We start from the raw sequence: 17,699 nt of genomic DNA, 5'->3' as shown, positions 1-17,699 counted from the left end.
GCGACGCGTCTGACTTGGCTCCGGTCCCCGTCCCAGGGTCGTGGGATCGAGCCCCATGTGGGCTCCACTCGCTCAGCAGGCTCCTGCTCACTTCCTCTCTGTCTCAGAAGTACATAAACTAAAAGCACTAGGGTAGGGTTTAAAAGACCTAAAGAATGAAGTGATCCAGCACGTTCATGGATCTGCCCACTCAGTACCGTAACGATGCCATTGCTGTCCGGCTGGACCCAGAGCCCGAGGAACTCGGATCAGAACTCCTGCAGGTGTGTGTGTGTAGAAATAGGCAAGCTGATGCTAAAGTGTACGTGGAGAAATACGCAAAGGGCCGAGATCAGCAAATGAAACTCGGAATAAAAAAGACAGACTTGACCAGACACAGACACGTCCCGCGAGGCTGCGGTACTGAGCGCAGTACGACCCCGAGGCAGACAAGGAGACGGCGGAGCAGTAGGAAGAGGCGCCTTTCGCACAAATACGCCCGTCGGCGGAGCAGCCACACAGAACAGCAGCGAAATGACTTCTTCCCACAGAAGTCAACCCCAGGTGGATTACGCGTCTCAATGTGAAAGATCAATAAAGCTCTTAAAAAATAACATAAAAGAACGTCTCCGTGGCCCTGAGGTAGGGAAAGAAGGAAACAAAAATTACTGACCATAAAGGAAAACAACAAACCTGTTTCAGGCCTCCAGGATCGTCCACAAAGAGGCCACACGGAACAAAAAGAGCGAAGAAAACATCGTCTCTAAGTGCGCCGCAGGCCTGAGGTGAGCGGCTTCGTGTCCTGCAGCTGCCACGACCAATTCGTGGCTGAAAACGAGGCGAAGGTACCCGTCATAGCGCTGGGGCCGGAAGTCTCAAGTCAGTTTCCCTGAGCCACAGAGAGAAAAACGGCCGCACGGCCTCCGGGGACTCTCGGGGAGAACCCACTCCTGGACTCTTCGGCTTCCCCGGTCGGGGCCACATCACTCCAGTGTGGGCCCCGGTGCCCCTGCTGCTCCGCTCGGTCTGCGCGTCCACTGTCCCTCCGCCCCCTCCCCTGACCACACCGCTGCCGGCACGTAAGTCCCACCCGAACCGTCGGGTCACTCACTCAAGATCCTCAGTCCCATCTACAAAGAGCTTTTCTCCCCAAACGGTCCCGTTCACAGGTCCCGACTACAACACGGTTCTGGGGGGACCACCAGGAAACGCACTACGACGAGAGACCGGTAAAAACCACGTCTCTAGAGCCGCTGAGCTCTCAGGAAGACACGTACTTCCTTGAGTCGCTCTGGGGAGGGCCAGCGATGCCAGATGTCCCCTCACAACGTGGCCGCAGAGGGACGGAATGACCACTTTTGTAGGCTCACGGTCGAGCAGCACACGGACCTGCCGAACAACAGGAGCGGAGGCTGGACCTCGCTGGCGGCGAGACCCCTCCCAAACCCGCCCGGACCTGCCCCAGCTCCACGTCCTCCTAAACTGAGCCCACTGCGACCCCACGCTGCCCGCCAGCAGCCACCGTGTGAGCCTGGCCGGGCCGCAGGCGCTCTCCGTTCCTCACGGCCGGAGCTCCTCCCCTGCGGGCCTCTGTGCGTTCCTGGGCGGAGGTCTCAGGGCCTCCCCGGGGGACCCTCCTCCACGTGGACAATGGGGCGAGGCCGCTGCCAGCTGCAGAGGGGTCGCCCTCCGTTTCTTTCAAATAGGACACTCGGGACCGCATGGGAAACGGTGGACGAATGTCACTAAACGCACGTCCGAACCCGCAGCACACACCCCGCCACGAGGCAGCCGAGGCGGCACGGGCGACGTGTCCTCTCAGTGTCATGAGTGACGGGAGCTCGCAGCTCACTGAGAGAACAGACGTGGGCCGTGATGGTGGGGACCGGCCGCGGCGGGGCACAGGGACGCTGCGCTTGCCACGCCACTGGGTTCTGAACCTCAAACTGCTCTAAAAATGGTTTACTAATTTAAAAAGTAGACACTCAAGGGAAAAAATTAATACACCACAGTGTAATCATGTAAGACTGCCCCAAAGCAGTTAGTTAGAACGTATATTAACACCACCATTACCATAATTCTAAAAACATAATTTGGGATGAAAAGCAAGTTTCAGAAGGACTCATACTGGTGACTGATGAAAAGTCTTAAAGCATGAGAACAGCGCAATATGCTGTTTAAGGATATATGGAAACGCAGCACAATGCGCCAACGCCAATCTCAGGAGGGAGGCCGGGGGACGGGGACAGAACCGGAGTGCGGCTCCCACTCTCTCTGCAATGGTTCTCTGCAAAGATCTGAAGCTGATCTAACAAAATCTTCATGTTTTGAAAAATCAGGTGGTAGGTACTCGGGTGCGTACCATGAGTCTCTCAACCTACCGTACATCGAGAAGCTGCGGACCACACTCAGCACCGTCGCAGTGCCCAACCCAAGCGTAGCCTCCTGACCGGTCAGCTCATCTACATTTCCCTGTCTAATCCGAGTCAGACCCCGACACCCACTCAGGCCACACGAGGAGACTGACAGCAGAGCCACAGAGGACAGTCCGATTCTTCCTGGGCACACAGCTCCCGGCCGGGCGCCTGGGTGGCTCAGCCGGTTGGGCAGCCGACGCCTGATTTCCGCCCGGGGCCTGACCCGGAAGTCGTGCGACTGAGCCCTCCGTGGGGCTCTGGGCCTGGCGCGGTCTGCTTGTCGCTCTCCCTCCGCACTCTCTGCGGATCAAGAGGAGCTTTACACAAGGTACAGCTCTTGGCTGACAAGTTGTATCACACAAATGTGCACGCAGGTAAGAAACCGGCCCTGCAAGCACTGCCCCCGCCAGACCACGGGCCACCCCTCCTCGGGAGCCGCCCTGGCTTCCCGGCGCCATCCACGCGGGCCACGTAAGCCGCTGCTGCTCTCGCAGGATCTCTTAAGACCCTCTGCAGGGCAGAGCCCACCACTGCTCTAGTGACCCTCGTCTACCGCCGTGGCCACTGTGTGCCCTCCCAAGTAACGCAGCACACCACGTTCATTTATTTACCTATTGCCAGAGTTTTAAAATTAATCGTGGTTACCTCGCAGGGAGTGAGCCTTAGCCTTGTTCTTTTCTTCCCACCTGAATAATGTCTCAACTCTTCTCGGCAGCGTAGCCTTGTACAAGTCCCAGGGTCAGAACGGACAAACAAGTCTGCGGTCCACACGCACGCATGAAATACCGAGGGTCCTTCTCCACCCCACCTCGGGGCACCACGGCCTCACTCTCCTGTTTCCGGTCGGCCGAAGGTCCCCAGCGATCGTCTGTGGATTTCTGAAGGAGAGCTGCCACATCTTCGGCGGACATTCCTGGGTACCGTGTGATTTTGCTGCTGTTGTGAAAGGGCAGGGCTTCTCCCGACGGACTGTCCCATCCCCTCTTCCGGGTGTGAAGGCGCGTTCCCAGTCCCCCAGGACGGTCCTGCACCCGGCACTGGTGCGGCCCCTCACTGGCTCTGACACTTCACTGACTCTCGGGGACTTGCCTGTGGAAGCAAACTCGCAGTTTACAAAGACTTTTGTCTTTTCCTTACCAACTGTAATGTTAATAGGAGTGTAGATGGACAGATCTTTATTCTATTCCTAATTTTATGGGAGTATTTTAAAATTTAAAGTTTTAAAGATTTTTACTTTATTTTATTTATTTGACACAGGGAGGACGCACAAGCAGGGGGAGCAGCAGAGGGAGTGGGAGAAGCAGGCTCCCTACGTGGCAGGGAGCCTGACCCCAGACTCCATCCCAGGACCCGGAGATCATCACCTGAGCCAGAGACAAATGCTTAACCAACTGAGCCCCCCAGCCCCTCCAGGGACCCCTAAAATTTTAAATTTTAGATTTACATTTTAATTAATTAAAAATCAGTTAAATGGGCTACTCGGTTCCCACGCCCACACACGTGACTGGCGGCTGCCGTGGTACACTAGTGGCCGTGGCAGCCCCAGCACAACCCATCTCCACCAGCACAGAAGCTTCTACTGCGCCGCTCTAGAGAGGACAGGCGCCCGTCTCGGCCCTGCTCACCTCACCCGTCCACAACACCCATCCGGCCGCAGGAGGCACCTGAGTTTCTCTCCACACTGGTCTAGGCTCCAGAGGGCCCAGTCCCAGCTCCCCACTAGGATGCATGAACCCTGCTGTAAACCGGCCCCCGCCTCTCCCAAAAAGCCCTGTCTGCCCGTGTGGCCTGGGGAGCCCTGTCTGGAGACCCTCGGGTACTCGGCCTTGGCTTGTCTCCCTTTGTCTAGCCTGTTCCCCCGCCCTCCCAGGACGCCCTCCTCACCCGTGCTCTCACACCAACGGGAAGAAACTCTATTCCATCAGCCGGGCCCGCCCGAACCAACAGAGGCTCCCCGTGGGGGGCCCGCACACACCTACGAAACGGCCACCGTCGGTGGGTCTTTCAGCCCTCGCTAGGCCACAGCCCCCAGTCTGCTGAATGCTGCTGAGCGACAGGGTGACACAGAGTCTTCGTCTGCTCAAGCCGCCCTAACAGAGGACCACAGACTGGGTGGCTTCAACAACAGAAACGTACTTGACCCCCGTCAGCAGCTTTGGGTCCCCCTGAGGCTCTCCTGGGCTCGCACACAGCCACCTTCTTGTTTGTCCTCACACGGCCTATCTGCGCGCGCGCTCCCGCCACCTCTTGGTCTAGGGAAGACGCAGGTCCTGTCGGATCAGAGCCCACCCACAACTTCATTTAACCTGCATCCCCACCTTGAAGGACGTTCTACGAATTTGCTAAGTTAAATTCCACATTAAGTCTTCACATATGAACTCGTCTTCAACATACGAATTTGGAGGATACAATTGAGCCCATGATGCCAAAATTACCAAATAAAGAGGCCAGATTATCTCATTTCTATACCCTTTATCTCTAAATTATCCTGATTTTAGTGTTTCCTGAAAAGGGCTCTTCCACGGCCCCCAGCCTCAGAGACAAGCCAGCAGGGCCCGGAGTTCAGCAGGAACTCTCCACGACACTACACGACACGACACGTGCTTCTGAGTTACTCACCTGCTTCGACAGCATGAACGTGTCCTTTCCCATTTCAGATACTCAATTTAAAGGTCTTTTATCAAAGATCCTAGAGAAAAAGTTCTGAAATCTGAAGGGAAACAAAAGATCTTTCTCTGCTATTTCTACTACGAGACTCTCGAGGCATCAAGTCAGTGTAAACGGATAGGACAGGACTTCCACTGGTCCCTTCGAGCTGAGCGACACAAAGCCCAAGTCTGGAAGGAAACCCTGCACGATTACTGGCCCAGGGACCACCTGAGGGGCCGTCCCAAGGATCCAGGACATCTCAAACACAGAAGCCATTCATCTCCTGTGTGCAGGAGGACGAGGGCGTCTGGGGGCGTCCGTCCAAGTGAGTCTTGATCAGTAAAGGACAGAGGCAACTGTTTTCAGGTGTGGTGTCTTTCACTGATTACAGGTTCTTCTTTGCCGTGCAGTATGTAATGTCCTACTCTTTGTGATGCATAAGCACAGCATCAGAAAGGTTAGACAATCTTGTCTATGAAGACTGATCCATGAAGACTGCAGTCGCACTCAGAAGCACGCTTACTGCCAACAAAATGCTACAGCAAAGATTAGTTCTGAGGGACGCCTGGGCGGCTCAGTCGTTAAGCCTCTGCCTCCGGCTCAGGTCATGATCCCAGGGTCCTGGGATCGAGCCCTGCATGGGGCTCCCTGCTCCGCGGCGAGCCTGCTTCTCCCTCTCCTGATTCCCCTGCTTGTGTTCCCTCTCTATCTCTCTTTCTCTCTGTCAAATTAATAAATAATAAAATCTTTTAAAAATTAGTTGTAAAAGATCTACGAGCGGAGCAGGATAAAATAACACAACCCTCTCTTCAGCTACGTCACAGTACAGCGACCAACCACGTTGTATGAATTCATTTTATTTATTTATTTATTTATATTTTATTTACTTGTCAGAGAGAGAGAGAGAGGAGAGAGCCCCAGCAGGGGAGCAGCAGGCAGAGAGAGAAGCAGGCTCCCAGCTGAGCCAGGAGTCCCATGTGGGGCTCGATGCCATGCGGGGCTCGATCCTGGGACTCCAGGATCATGACCCGAGCCGAAGGCTGACACTCAGTGGACTAAGCCACCCAGACACCCTTAAATTTAAATAAATGTTGCATTATCACATCAGGTAAAAGAACACATGAAAAAATGAATAAAAATGTGTTTTCAAAAATTACAACTCTTCTGTACTTTTCAACTAGAAGAGCAGGACAGTCAGCCTGGACCCTGACGGAGAGAGACGGGCGTGTGGCAGCACCACAAGGACGACCGTTCACTGGGGGTTCGTGGTGTGAGGAGTGGGTGCTGGTCACGGGGCGCAGGGGTGACGCCACTCCCCTCCCCCGCTCTTGCTTCCATGGGGATGTGTGGCCAGGCACAGACTCTTCATTCTAGCAGACCAGGGCACCCCGTCAAGCCTCTTTGCAGACTTCAAAGTCCGAGGTGTACACCTACCCCACGCGGTCAGATGAACTGTCTCCAAGAGAGGGGACTGAACGGCCCACAGAGGCTCCGGACAGTGTGTGACTCGGACCCCCACACAACCCACGCCTCAGCTGAAGGCCTGCCCTGGGGGTGCCCCCCAAGACTGCCCGTGAGTGCCCCGGGAGAAACTGAGGCACAGCCAGCCGGCCCCGAAAGGGTCCCCCTGCAGACCCAGCCAGCAGCTCTGCAGGACGGCCACACCCCTGTCCTCGAGGTCCTCAGGGCTGCGGAGTGCGGGACACAGAGGCAGGACACCGTTCTCTGGAGGTGCCCCTTGCAGCCGGTCCTGGGGAGAAGGCGGCAGTGCCAGGGGTCGCACACGGGCGGCGGGCTGCGAGCGTCGCTGGCGATCTCCGAGCTAGCCTGCAACTAGTGCTCAGGAATCAGGTTAGGCACAGACGCCTGTTAAACTGACGGGGAAGGTGTTTTAAGCATCAGGATAGCAAATCCGTGATATTCACGGAAGCTGTTATCTGGACGAAGCATTCAATAACCACATCCTGTCCAGTCGTGGGTGCAGTCCGCAGTCACCCCAGACAGCAACACAATCAGGCCAAGTAGCTGGGGTCCCCACCATCGCAGCGGCCGTGGTAGGCCGCTCCTTCCTGGAACAGCCGAGCAACTGCGTTTCCCTCCCTCCCAGCACCCTCCTCTTCCCCGTGCCGTCCTGTGCGCGCGGGCGGCAGCTCCAGCCGAGCCCGGCGGTCGCACCCCGGCTCCGTGCTGTCCCCCGGCGGTCGCACCCCGGCTCCGTGCTGTCCCCCGGCGGTCGCACCCCGGCTCCGTGCTGTCCCCCGGCGGTCGCACCCGGGCTCCGTGCTGTCCCCCGGCGGTCGCACCCCGGCTCCGTGCTGTCCCCCGGCGGTCGCACCCCGGCTCCGTGCTGTCCCCCGGCGGTCGCACCCCGGCTCCGTGCTGTCCCCCGGCGGTCGCACCCCGGCTCCGTGCTGTCCCCCGGCGGTCGCACCCCGGCTCCGTGCTGTCCCCCGGCGGTCGCACCCGGGCTCCGTGCTGTCCCCCGGCGGTCGCACCCCGGCTCCGTGCTGTCCCCCGGCGGTCGCACCCCGGCTCCGTGCTGTCCCCCGGCGGTCGCACCCCGGCTCCGTGCTGTCCCCCGGCGGTCGCACCCCGGCTCCGTGCTGTCCCCCGGCGGTCGCACCCCGGCTCCGTGCTGTCCCCCGGCGGTCGCACCCCGGCTCCGTGCTGTCCCCCGGCGGTCGCACCCCGGCTCCGTGCTGTCCCCCGGCGGTCGCACCCCCGCTCCGTGCTGTCCCCCGGCGGTCGCACCCCGGCTCCGTGCTGTCCCCCGGCGGTCGCACCCCGGCTCCGTGCTGTCCCCCGGCGGTCGCACCCCGGCTCCGTGCTGTCCCCCGGCGGTCGCACCCCGGCTCCGTGCTGTCCCCCGGCGGTCGCACCCCGGCTCCGTGCTGTCCCCCGGCGGTCGCACCCCGGCTCCGTGCTGTCCCCCGGCGGTCGCACCCCGGCTCCGTGCTGTCCCCCGGCGGTCGCACCCCGGCTCCGTGCTGTCCCCCGGCGGTCGCACCCCGGCTCCGTGCTGTCCCCCGGCGGTCGCACCCCGGCTCCGTGCTGTCCCCCGGCGGTCGCACCCCGGCTCCGTGCTGTCCCCCGGCGGTCGCACCCCGGCTCCGTGCTGTCCCCCGGCGGTCGCACCCCGGCTCCGTGCTGTCCCCCGGCGGTCGCACCCCGGCTCCGTGCTGTCCCCCGGCGGTCGCACCCCGGCACTATCACTCCTCTCCCAGCAGTGCCTGCCCCGGGTGCCCTGAGCCCCGTTCACGCTCGCCTCCCCGCAAGCCGCTCTTGGCACGCAGCCAGGGAGTCTTCACGGACACACGCCGATGGAGCACACGGTCCCGTGGTCCTTCACGACCCCTCAAGCAGGCGCTGGTGGAGCCAGCAGACCCGGCCCAGGCTCCGGCCGCCTCCTACCGCCCGCCCCTTCTCAGCACCTGAGTCACCGCGCTCAGCCCACCCACCCGGCTGGGATGCTCCGTCCCGTCACGCGAAGTCACCTGCCCAGGGGTCCTGAGCACTGGTCTAAAACCGCCTCCCCCAGTTCCAGCTGTTGCCTCTCTTTTCAGCAGAGCCTGGACGGACAGAAGTCCCTGGACGTGGAAGACACGCCAGCGCTCCGGTGACGGGGACACAGAGAGGGCAAGGTGGGCTTGGCCCCAGCTCTCAGGAAGCGTCACTGTGGACACCTAAACCACAGCCAGCCACAGGCAAGCGGGTCCTGAGAGAGGGAATAATTCAACTCGATACGCACGGACCAACAACTGTGCGCAAGTCCGGTCTCCAAGCGCACACTGTCGGGGGAGACACTTAAGCCACAACCCCAGGAACGTCAGCCTTTCCACCCGGGTCGAAACCAGGGAGCCCCACGGCAGTTCAGGAGCCCTGAGAAGCAATGCTAAGACGGAACACACACGCAAGCGACCTCGGGGAGACAGGCCTGTGAGGGGGACGGGGAGCGAGCCAGAGGGTGGGGCGCGGCACGACCCAGGGGACCCCTCGCAGCGGCAGAGGGAGGAGGCAGGCTGCGCGGAAACAGTCTAAGACTCGACTCGGCTCTCAGCAAGCTTCAGGCTGCATGGGTCCTCGCGCCAAAGGCCCCGGCAGGAGCCACAGGCTCCCGGGCTCCTGCCTGCCTTTGTATTCCTGCAACAGAAGCGTGGCCTCAGCGTGCGGGTGGCGTGGACCCACAGCCCAGAGCTGAGGCCATGGGGGCGTCATGGCCACCTCAGGGCCCGCCAGACCCTTCCAGATGGCACTTGAGACTTGAGCCACACACCAGTGAGGACTCGCCGGTACTTTCTTCCTGGTAGTCTGAGCAACTGCACCAAATCCAGGGCAGTGGCACCCTGAGACGCAGGTCTGCCTGCTGATGAACAGCTTCACTGAATCTGGAAGACGGTCACCGAGAAAGCTAAGGGCTCAGCCAGGCACAGTGATTCTGGATGTGCAACTGCAAACAGGGTGCCTGGATGGCTCAGGCCGTGGAGGGTGCGAGTCTGGATCTCGGCGCCATGCATCCGAGCCCCACAGTGGCCACGAAGATTACTTAAAATAAAAAATAATAAAAGGTTTAAAAAACTGAAAATAAGCACCATGTGTAGTTTTTACTTTTATTAATTAAACATTTATTAGAATGCCTAATATATGCTAGGTGCTGAGGACATAAAGATGAGATCAAACTTCCTGTTCCCTACAAAGTCGCAGAGCTCGCAAACCAATGCAACCACGCAGTAAACCGTGCAGGAGGGACACTGTTAGCACGACGGGGACACGGGGCAAACGCGCCTCACCGGAGAAGGGGGTGTTTCCCAGAGGAAGGCGGAACCTCAGAGAGAAAGTGACGTTTAAACAAAGGCAGGAATTCAACGGTACAGAATCGTTGGCAACGGACGGTATGTGGAAAGTTTTAGGGTATTAAAACTGAAATCACAGTACTGACACTCTCTTAAAAATATATCAAAATTCTGTAAAGAAAAAAAATTTTATAAGGAGACTGTGCTAGAATGATTCACTACAAAAAATTCCAAAAGGAATATTCCCGAATCATGTAAAGTGGGACACGTAAGCATTTAGTAAGTATAACTTTCAGAAGCATCTGATTGTCTTTACAAATATAAAGAGAAATCCTGTTATGCCGACAACAGCTGAAAAATCTGTTCCATAAAGTATAAAGAAATATACAGTGACATCTGGGCATTTCCTTAAACGCTGTTACTAGAGTTGCACGGACTAGAACTTTTCAAAGGTTCTGGACGCAGGACCCCTTCACACTCGCAGAAATCAGAAGAGCTTTTGTTTGTGTCTGTTTTTATCGATCAACATTTACCGTATTAGGAATTAAAACGGTGAAATTTTTAAATGTTTAATTCACTCAAATTTGTTTATAATAAACCATGTCAACATAAATATATTTTAATTTAAAAAAATGAGAGACTTCCAGAGCCAAAAACATTCAGTGAGGAGAGGTGTGGTCCTCCTCCCGGGCTTCGCAGCAAACAGTCGGGTCCCCTCTGCTTCCGCGACCCGCCTCTTCCAACGCGTGGCTCTGTGTCGCCGACAGGCGAACCGGCGACAGCCGTGGAAGAGGGCGGAGTGTTCGGGCAGCCCTTCCAGACCGCGGCGGGCCGCCCTCCGCACCACGCCCCCCAAACAAGGCAGCGGCGCTTTCTCACAGGCTGGGAGCAACGCGGAGCCTAAAACCGCACCAGTGAGTTGTCGCCCTGTTGGGTCACAGCCCGATGCTCTGTATTTTGAAAGATCTTGTCTCCTGCGCACAAATTTGCAGCATGATACACTGATCTTCCTAACGCTGACACGTTCCATTACATAATATCAAAAACTGACTGTAATATTGCCGCTGATCTCATCAAAAAAGTTTAAGTAATGAGAGGCTGTCCTGCTCGTGTGCCGGTAAGTTTTATAAAATCTTAGTTTTTGTTCAAAAGCACGAGCACGGTCATTGGCCATAAACTGACACTTGTTCTCGTCCGCCACATACCCGTCTGGCACCTGCAGTCTGTCCAGCGCCCATTTCTCGAGTAAACACGGATCCTGCCATGACAGTCAAGGCACAGGAGGCCTGTCCCTCCCAGCAGGCCCCGCGGCTCTGCGAGGCGCTTCCCATCTCCTCACCTGGACTACTAGAAAGACGGGTTTTCAAGGGTTGAGACTTGGGAAAATTAAGTTTTACCGTTTCATCGAGGAAGGACACTTGTAAGTGGAAGTGGCCCCTATCTCTGCTGCTGACCGGGGGCGGGGGGCGCTGCACCGCCAGGGTCCTGGCCTTGACGAGGCCGCCAGCGTTGCTTTCTACCACCAGGGTAAACCCAGAGAACGGAGATGACCTCTCAGCATCCCTGCGAACACAGACCTCCTTCGCAGGCACCCAGGAAAAAAAGGTCTCAGGGACCCCCAGAGGACGCACACTGGCAGATTACTTCTGGAAGGAAACCCAGAAAATGGACCCTAGAAAGCACCTGGTGGGGGGATCACACACACTCACGCTCACTCACACTCACTCACTCTAGCCCACATTTCCTTTGAACTATTTCACTTCTCGGCCCCTGTACCCGCATTACTTGTTAAAAAAAACAGTGTGCAAAGCTCATCAGTGGAGCTAGCCTGGCCGCTGACAGCTGAAACATTAGCTAGTACCCAGTGGGCACTCAACAATTACGGGATGCACGAATATATACACATAACAACTACAAAAAAACAAAGAGTGCCAAGAATCCCACAGGTGAGAACACGTGTGATGACACCTCCAGGAAAGCGGCCACGTCAGAGATGATCAGGAAAAGCTCAAAATAAGAAGGGATTTGGGCTGGGCTTTGATGGATGGGAAGAATTTGTAGACCCGAGAACTCTAACATAACACAAAATATGCAGGAGGCACAGCCAGTGTCCACTGAGGTAAAAGCAACGTCAGGTCACCATTCTGAAAACTAAGAATTCCATCACAAGTCACAGACATTAAGGACGTGGAACCAGGAAGAAAGCTTTGTGCAGAAGCCCCTTCCTCTGCACCCACAGAGCCTTTCCCCTTCCTGCTCGCCCGCCTCCAGGCTGAGGCCCTGCACTAACAAAATGCAGGAAAACAAGAAACAGACTAAAGGTAGAGCTTGTCAACAGTCCTACTGCCCACAGGAGGGACAAAGGCACAGGAGCGGGACAACGGTCGCCGACTGCGCACCCAGTTCCTTTCTGAGCCACTGCAGGCGCCTCAGACAAAGCACGAACCCGACACCAACATCCGGGTTTTAAAGCCCCGACGGGGTGCGCCGTACCAACACGAGCTGTGAGCCATCCGGAAGGTAACTGGACACTGCAATAGGTACCGACCAGTGTTTGGGAATTGTTTTCTAAAGTCTGATAATCTCATTTTCACCCACAGACACTCTCCCAGGCCGACGAGTCCACGCGTGTTCGCGGTGGGGGCCGCGGCTGTCTAGGAAGAGCGGGACATCCCACCTTTACCCTCTTCTTCCTAAGAAGGATGAAACAGCCGGGAAAGTTGGGGGGCAAGACCAGAGCTGTGCATTATCTCCCTCTGGGGAGCTCCTAACATAAAGCCAACAAACCTGCCCTCGAGGAAAAAAATCAGTGTATTCTGAGACCAGAAGCCCCCCAAGGGCTGACCCCAATGACAGCAGTCAATGATGACGATCCCGTGGGACCACACGTGAGTCGTGAGCAAAGGCAGGGCCACACTCCCAGCCAGTCCCGACCAGTGTGCAGGGCAAGGGAAGCCGTGGGGGTTTTCCGATTACCCAGGCCCCTACCACTACCCGTCTCCAGCGGGCAGCACTTGGTCTGTCACCGTCCTCGGCCCCCTCAGCCGCCTCGCCGTGCCGACCCTACATTCGACGCACGTCTCCTTCGGAGAAGTCCCCCTAACGGACACCCCTTTACCCTGAATTATTAGTCTGTCTCCCGCACACACGGTGGGGGGGACGGGAGGCACCGGACAAAGGCCGCGCTGACGACTTCTACTCGATCGAAACACAGAAAGGATGACAGGCCTCCCGTGGGCGGCTTCAGGACCTGCTCCCTTAGCGAAACCTTCCTTGAACCACGTCCATAAAACACCTCCCGAGGTTCGAGGCCCGTTCCCGTACTCTCTCGACCGACGGAACCCCCACAAGAACCACGGACGTCCGCACAGCCGCTGCGCCCCTCCTCGGACAGCCGGCCAAACCCAAGTTCAGAGCCGCCGTCCTCCGGCGAAGTTCCGGGGCACGTACCAGCTGCCGCGAAGATGCATGAAGACGCCGAGGGCCGGCCCAAGACAGGGTCGCGGCCGCAAACCGTCTCCGAGTCCACCGGGAGGCCGGCCGGCATCCACACAGGCCCCGCGCAAACGGACAAAGCCGGCGTCAGAGGTGTGGGGACCCCCGGGGAACAGGGCCAAGTGCGGCTGTGCCTGAATCATCACTGACCTATCTGGGCCAAAAGAAAGGTGTCAGGCGAGTCTAGAAGCTGGGACGCAGGCCAGGCTCCGGCCTCCTGGCACAGGGCACTCTGTCCTCCCTTCCCAAGGCTCTGCTCACGGCCTTCTCGCCCGAGCTGGCTTTCCCGCTGCTCCCCGCCGCAGCCTGACAGCCTCACTCGGCTCTACAGCCCGCGCACACGCCACCAAGGGGACAGCGCAGCCGCGGGCAACGAAGCGCGTCTCTCACCCAGTACCTGTTCCCACCGACCGGTCACCAAGTCTTAAAGGACCCGCTCTCCTGTCCGCTCCTGGAAAGCCTCCAACGTGCAACCGCAAGACGAGGAGCGCTGAGGGCACAGGGAAGGCCGCGGAGGGGTCGGAGCCATCTGCAAAAACTCCTGAGACGTCGCAGCCTGATGGGCAGGTGGCCGCGTGGCCGGGAGCAAAGGTGCGCACCTCCGGCCGCAACGGTCCTCACGGGAGCCCCGCAGGCCTCTCCAGAGCCTTCTCCCAGCCACCACGGCCTACGCGCTTGCTTCACGGACACGTGCCACAGGGCAGAACCCGAAAACGCCCAGCGCCCGGCTCAGAGGGGCTGCAAGCGGGTGCCGCACCCTCGGACGGGGACAGGGACAACCGCGCCCTCCACTCCGAGCTTCGTGGGGATTCGATGCCGGAGTCCGAGGGGCACACACCGGGACGGCCCTTTCAGAAATTCTCTGCCCCAACCCGAAACCTGAAGGACAGCTGGGCTCTGAGGACTCGGACGCTGGAAACTGAAAATGCTCTTTAGGCTCCAACAAGGAGTTAACCATGGAGACATGTTTCCTCCAGGGCCACCGGCTGCCCTGAACACCGGGGGCAACGCCTCCAAACACAACCTCAGGACCCAGGTCTCGGGGAGGGTCGTCTGGAGGCTGCGGCCACCAACCTCTGACGCGCCCTTACTGCAGCCTCTTTCCAACAGACCAGCACTCGCCGAGCTTTCCCCGAACGTTGTAAATGTTCCAGAAACGGGGCAACAAGCCCGTGCGAAGTGCCCAGGGCTCTGCATGTGATCTTCGGGCCTGAACGGGGCGGACACGCAGGTGCTGGTCCAGCACGCGGCACACGGACAGCCAGGCTGCAGGCAGCTCCCAGGGCCTGGGCCGGCCCCTCGGGAAGCCCTGACCCACCTCCGAAGCTGGGAGCAACGTGCCGCGGCTCCGACCTGCACGGCCCTTCTAGTCCCACTCACGCGCTCGCGACCACACGCAGGGCCCGGTGACCCGCCTGGAACCCAAAGGTTGGCGCGGAAGGGGGTGGTGGGGTCCAGATCTCCGGGTGAGGGCCAGGCAGGGGTCCCAGGGGGAGGGCCGGAGGGGGAACCGTGCCGGGTCTGAAGTCCCAGGGTCCCCGCCGGGTGGGATCTGGGGTCCCGGGGCCAGGGCCGAGGGGGACGGGTGGGGAAGGTGTGTGTGCGCGCTGGGGCCCGGCGTGAGGGCGGGCGTCCCCGGTCGGGGTCCGGGGTCCCGGTCAGGGGTCCCGGTCGGGGGTCAGGGATCCGCAGTGAGGACTGGGCGGGGGCCTGGGGTCAGGGCCAAGCAAGGGTCGGGGGGGGGGGGGGGGGGGGGGGGGGGGGGGGGTCCGGGGTCAGGGCCGGGCCGGGCTGGGCCCAACTCGCCGGCTCCGGGGTGAGGACGGGGTCCCGCGGGCAGGGCCGGGCTGGGGTCCCGGGGTCCTGGGGTCCCGGGGTCCGGGGTCCGGGGTCCGGGCCGCTCACCTTCCGACAGCTCCAGCTCCAGCTCGGCCAGGCTCTCCCGCACCTCGGCGGGCAGCGGCACCGCCTCCAGCGGACACCCGCGGTCGGCCATGGCCCGCTCCGGCCGCGCCCCGCGGACGACCAGGCCGGACACGCCCGGGAAGGGCCGGGCCAGTGCCGGGCGGCGGCGCGGGCGGAGGCTACCTCGCTCCCCGCGGCCCGGCGACCCGCATCTGCCGCGCGGGGAGCTGAGGCGGCGGGGTAGGGGCGCGGCCCGAGCGGCTCCGCACCGGCGCGGGCGCGAGCACGAGCGCGGGCGCGAGCACGAGCGCGAGCGCGGGAACGCCAGCCCGCGCGCCCGACCTCCCGGCGGGCCCTGCCACGGAGTGCGCGTGCGCGGCGGGCGGGGCGGGCGAGAGAGTGCGCGTGCGCGGCCCGGCGTGGGCGGGGCTTGCCGCCGCCGGCCCGCCCAGCAAGCCCGAGCGCTGCGGTCCGCCCCGAGGTGGCGGCGAGCGCCCCGCGAGCCCCGTTGGGAGAGGCGGGCGGGTCGGCGGGGCCCCGGACGCTGTGCAGCTGGGCTGGGCACTGCCCGCCGCCGAGGCTGGGGTGCGGGGGCGCCGCGGCCGGGGTCTCGGGGGTGAGGCGCCGCTCTCCGCCGGGCCGGCCCCCCCCGCAGCCCCCTGCGCCCCGGACCGCGGCTGCGGCGCCGGCGGGGACGCGCGGGGCCCCGGGCTTGCGTGCGTGTTCGCGTCCTTTTCCGGGCGCCGCCGGGGTGAGCCCCGCGGCCGCTGCGGACCACGCGGTGACCCCGGGAGCCCCGGGGCGCGGCGGGGCGTGTGTCCGCCCTGGAGCCGCCGCAGCCGGGCCCGAGGGACCCCGACCCCGCGCCCCGCGACGGGCCAGGCCGGCCGGAGCCCCGCGGGGACCCTCCGCTCCGGGTCTGGAGCCCGAACGCGGCCTCCGCGCAGGGAGAAGCCGGCGGCGGCGGGAGGGACCCGGGAACGCAGCGGAGGTCGCCGGTGGGGACGCGCGACGGCAGCCGCCCGGGAGGGTGTGCGGCCCGGGGCCCTCGGGGCGCCGCCGAAGCCCCGGAGAAGGACGGGGGCGCCGGGTGGCTCGGCCCTGGAGTGCCCGACTCCGACCTCGGCTCCGCCCTCAGTCCCGGGGTCCTAGTTCTGGGCCTGCGCGGGGCGCCGCGGGGGGCGTGAAGCCCACGTTAAAAAATTAAATAAAAAGGAAAACTGGGGCGCCTGGTCAGTCTTCGTTTCAGGTCAGGATGCCGGCGTCCCGGATCGAGGCCTGCGTGGGCCCCCTGCTCCGTGGGGGTCTGCTCCCTCCCTCCCCTGTGCTCCCTGCTTACCCTCTCTCTCTCGGTCGACAAAATAAATAAAAATCTTAAAAAATAAATGGAAATCTAAAAGGAAAAAACAACGGGTAGCGGATGGCTAGCAGTGGATGGCGGGTCTTCGGTTGCAGGTAAAGAAACCGTCTGCCACGCTGAGATGACAAAGACCAGGGCCAGGCCCAGAGACGAATACCTCAGAGATGGTGAACTCCCCACCAAGACAGTTCTGTTATGCCAAGTGTGGGGCTCTGGCTGGGAAAAGCTGGGGCCATGACCCGGGTTGCAGGTGTTTGGCACCTCGCTAGATGCCATCAAAGGTTTGCAATCCCCAGCCTACCCATGTGCCTTCCCTCTCCCTATGTAGCAAGCACTCCCCCCGCCTGCCGGAAGGACGCCTATAACACAGCTATTTGGGGGCATAATTTAGTTGGAAGCATGAGAAAGGAGGGGAACCCTAGTCCCCTCCCCTCAAAAGGACTGGAGCACAGACAGGTGGCTTACCAGGAGTTTGTCTCTGGAGGCCAGAAGTCAGAACAAGACAGCATGGGGGCACCTGGCTGGCTCCGTCGGAAGAGCATGGGATTCTCCGTCTAGGGGTCATGAGCTAGAGCCCCACGTTGGGGGTAAACATTACTAAAAAAAATAATAATAAGTTTAAAGAAAAAAAGGACAGCATGTGTGGTCCTGCTGTGAGCTCTGAGAAGTCTCACTCCTCTCTCCCAGCTTCTGGTTCGCTGGCCGTGGTCAGTGTTCCCCGGCTTGTGGGTGTGTGACACCCGTCTATGCCTTCATAGTCACATGCCTTTTCCCCTCCACGCGTGTCTGTTTCTGTGTCCGAATTTCCCCTACTTAGGGGGACACCAGTGATAGGGAATTAGAGCCCACCCGGAGGAATTCCTCCGAACTGGATCCTCTGCAAAGACCCAGGTACTCAGGGTTAGTACTTCAACCTCCTCTTCTGAGAGGGGGCGGAGATACCATTCAACCCAAACAAGCTGGAAGACCAGCCAACATGTACTTCCAGGAACTGGGAAAATTTGTGTGGGCCTGGATTATGAGTGTGTTTGATGAGTGCTGGTCCCCAATACCTTTAACTCACCAGCATGACCCTTGCAGAAAGCGGAAGGGAGCTGGAATGTC

At 60.2% G+C, this 17,699-nt stretch overlaps 1 protein-coding gene across 9 annotated transcripts in view; it reads right to left on the bottom strand.

The window, feature by feature from the left end:
• DIP2A (disco interacting protein 2 homolog A) overlaps positions 1–15,604 on the bottom strand; it is a 96,538-nt gene extending 80,934 nt beyond the window's left edge. For all 9 annotated transcript variants that reach the window (XR_004289153.1, XM_032358012.1, XM_032358019.1 and 6 more), the window contains exon 1: positions 15,236–15,604. Coding sequence is in view for 8 of the 9 variants with exons in the window: in XM_032358012.1 (XP_032213903.1) it covers positions 15,236–15,326 (91 nt within the window). In the remaining variant the exon portion in view is untranslated. The remainder of the gene's footprint in view (positions 1–15,235) is intronic.
• Positions 15,605–17,699: the final 2,095 nt, after the last annotated feature.

The sequence above is a fragment of the Mustela erminea genome, chromosome 1, assembly GCF_009829155.1.
Source record: "Mustela erminea isolate mMusErm1 chromosome 1, mMusErm1.Pri, whole genome shotgun sequence".
In the NCBI taxonomy this organism is placed as follows: Eukaryota; Metazoa; Chordata; class Mammalia; order Carnivora; family Mustelidae; genus Mustela; species Mustela erminea.
This window is presented reverse-complemented; position numbering and strand designations above follow the sequence as displayed.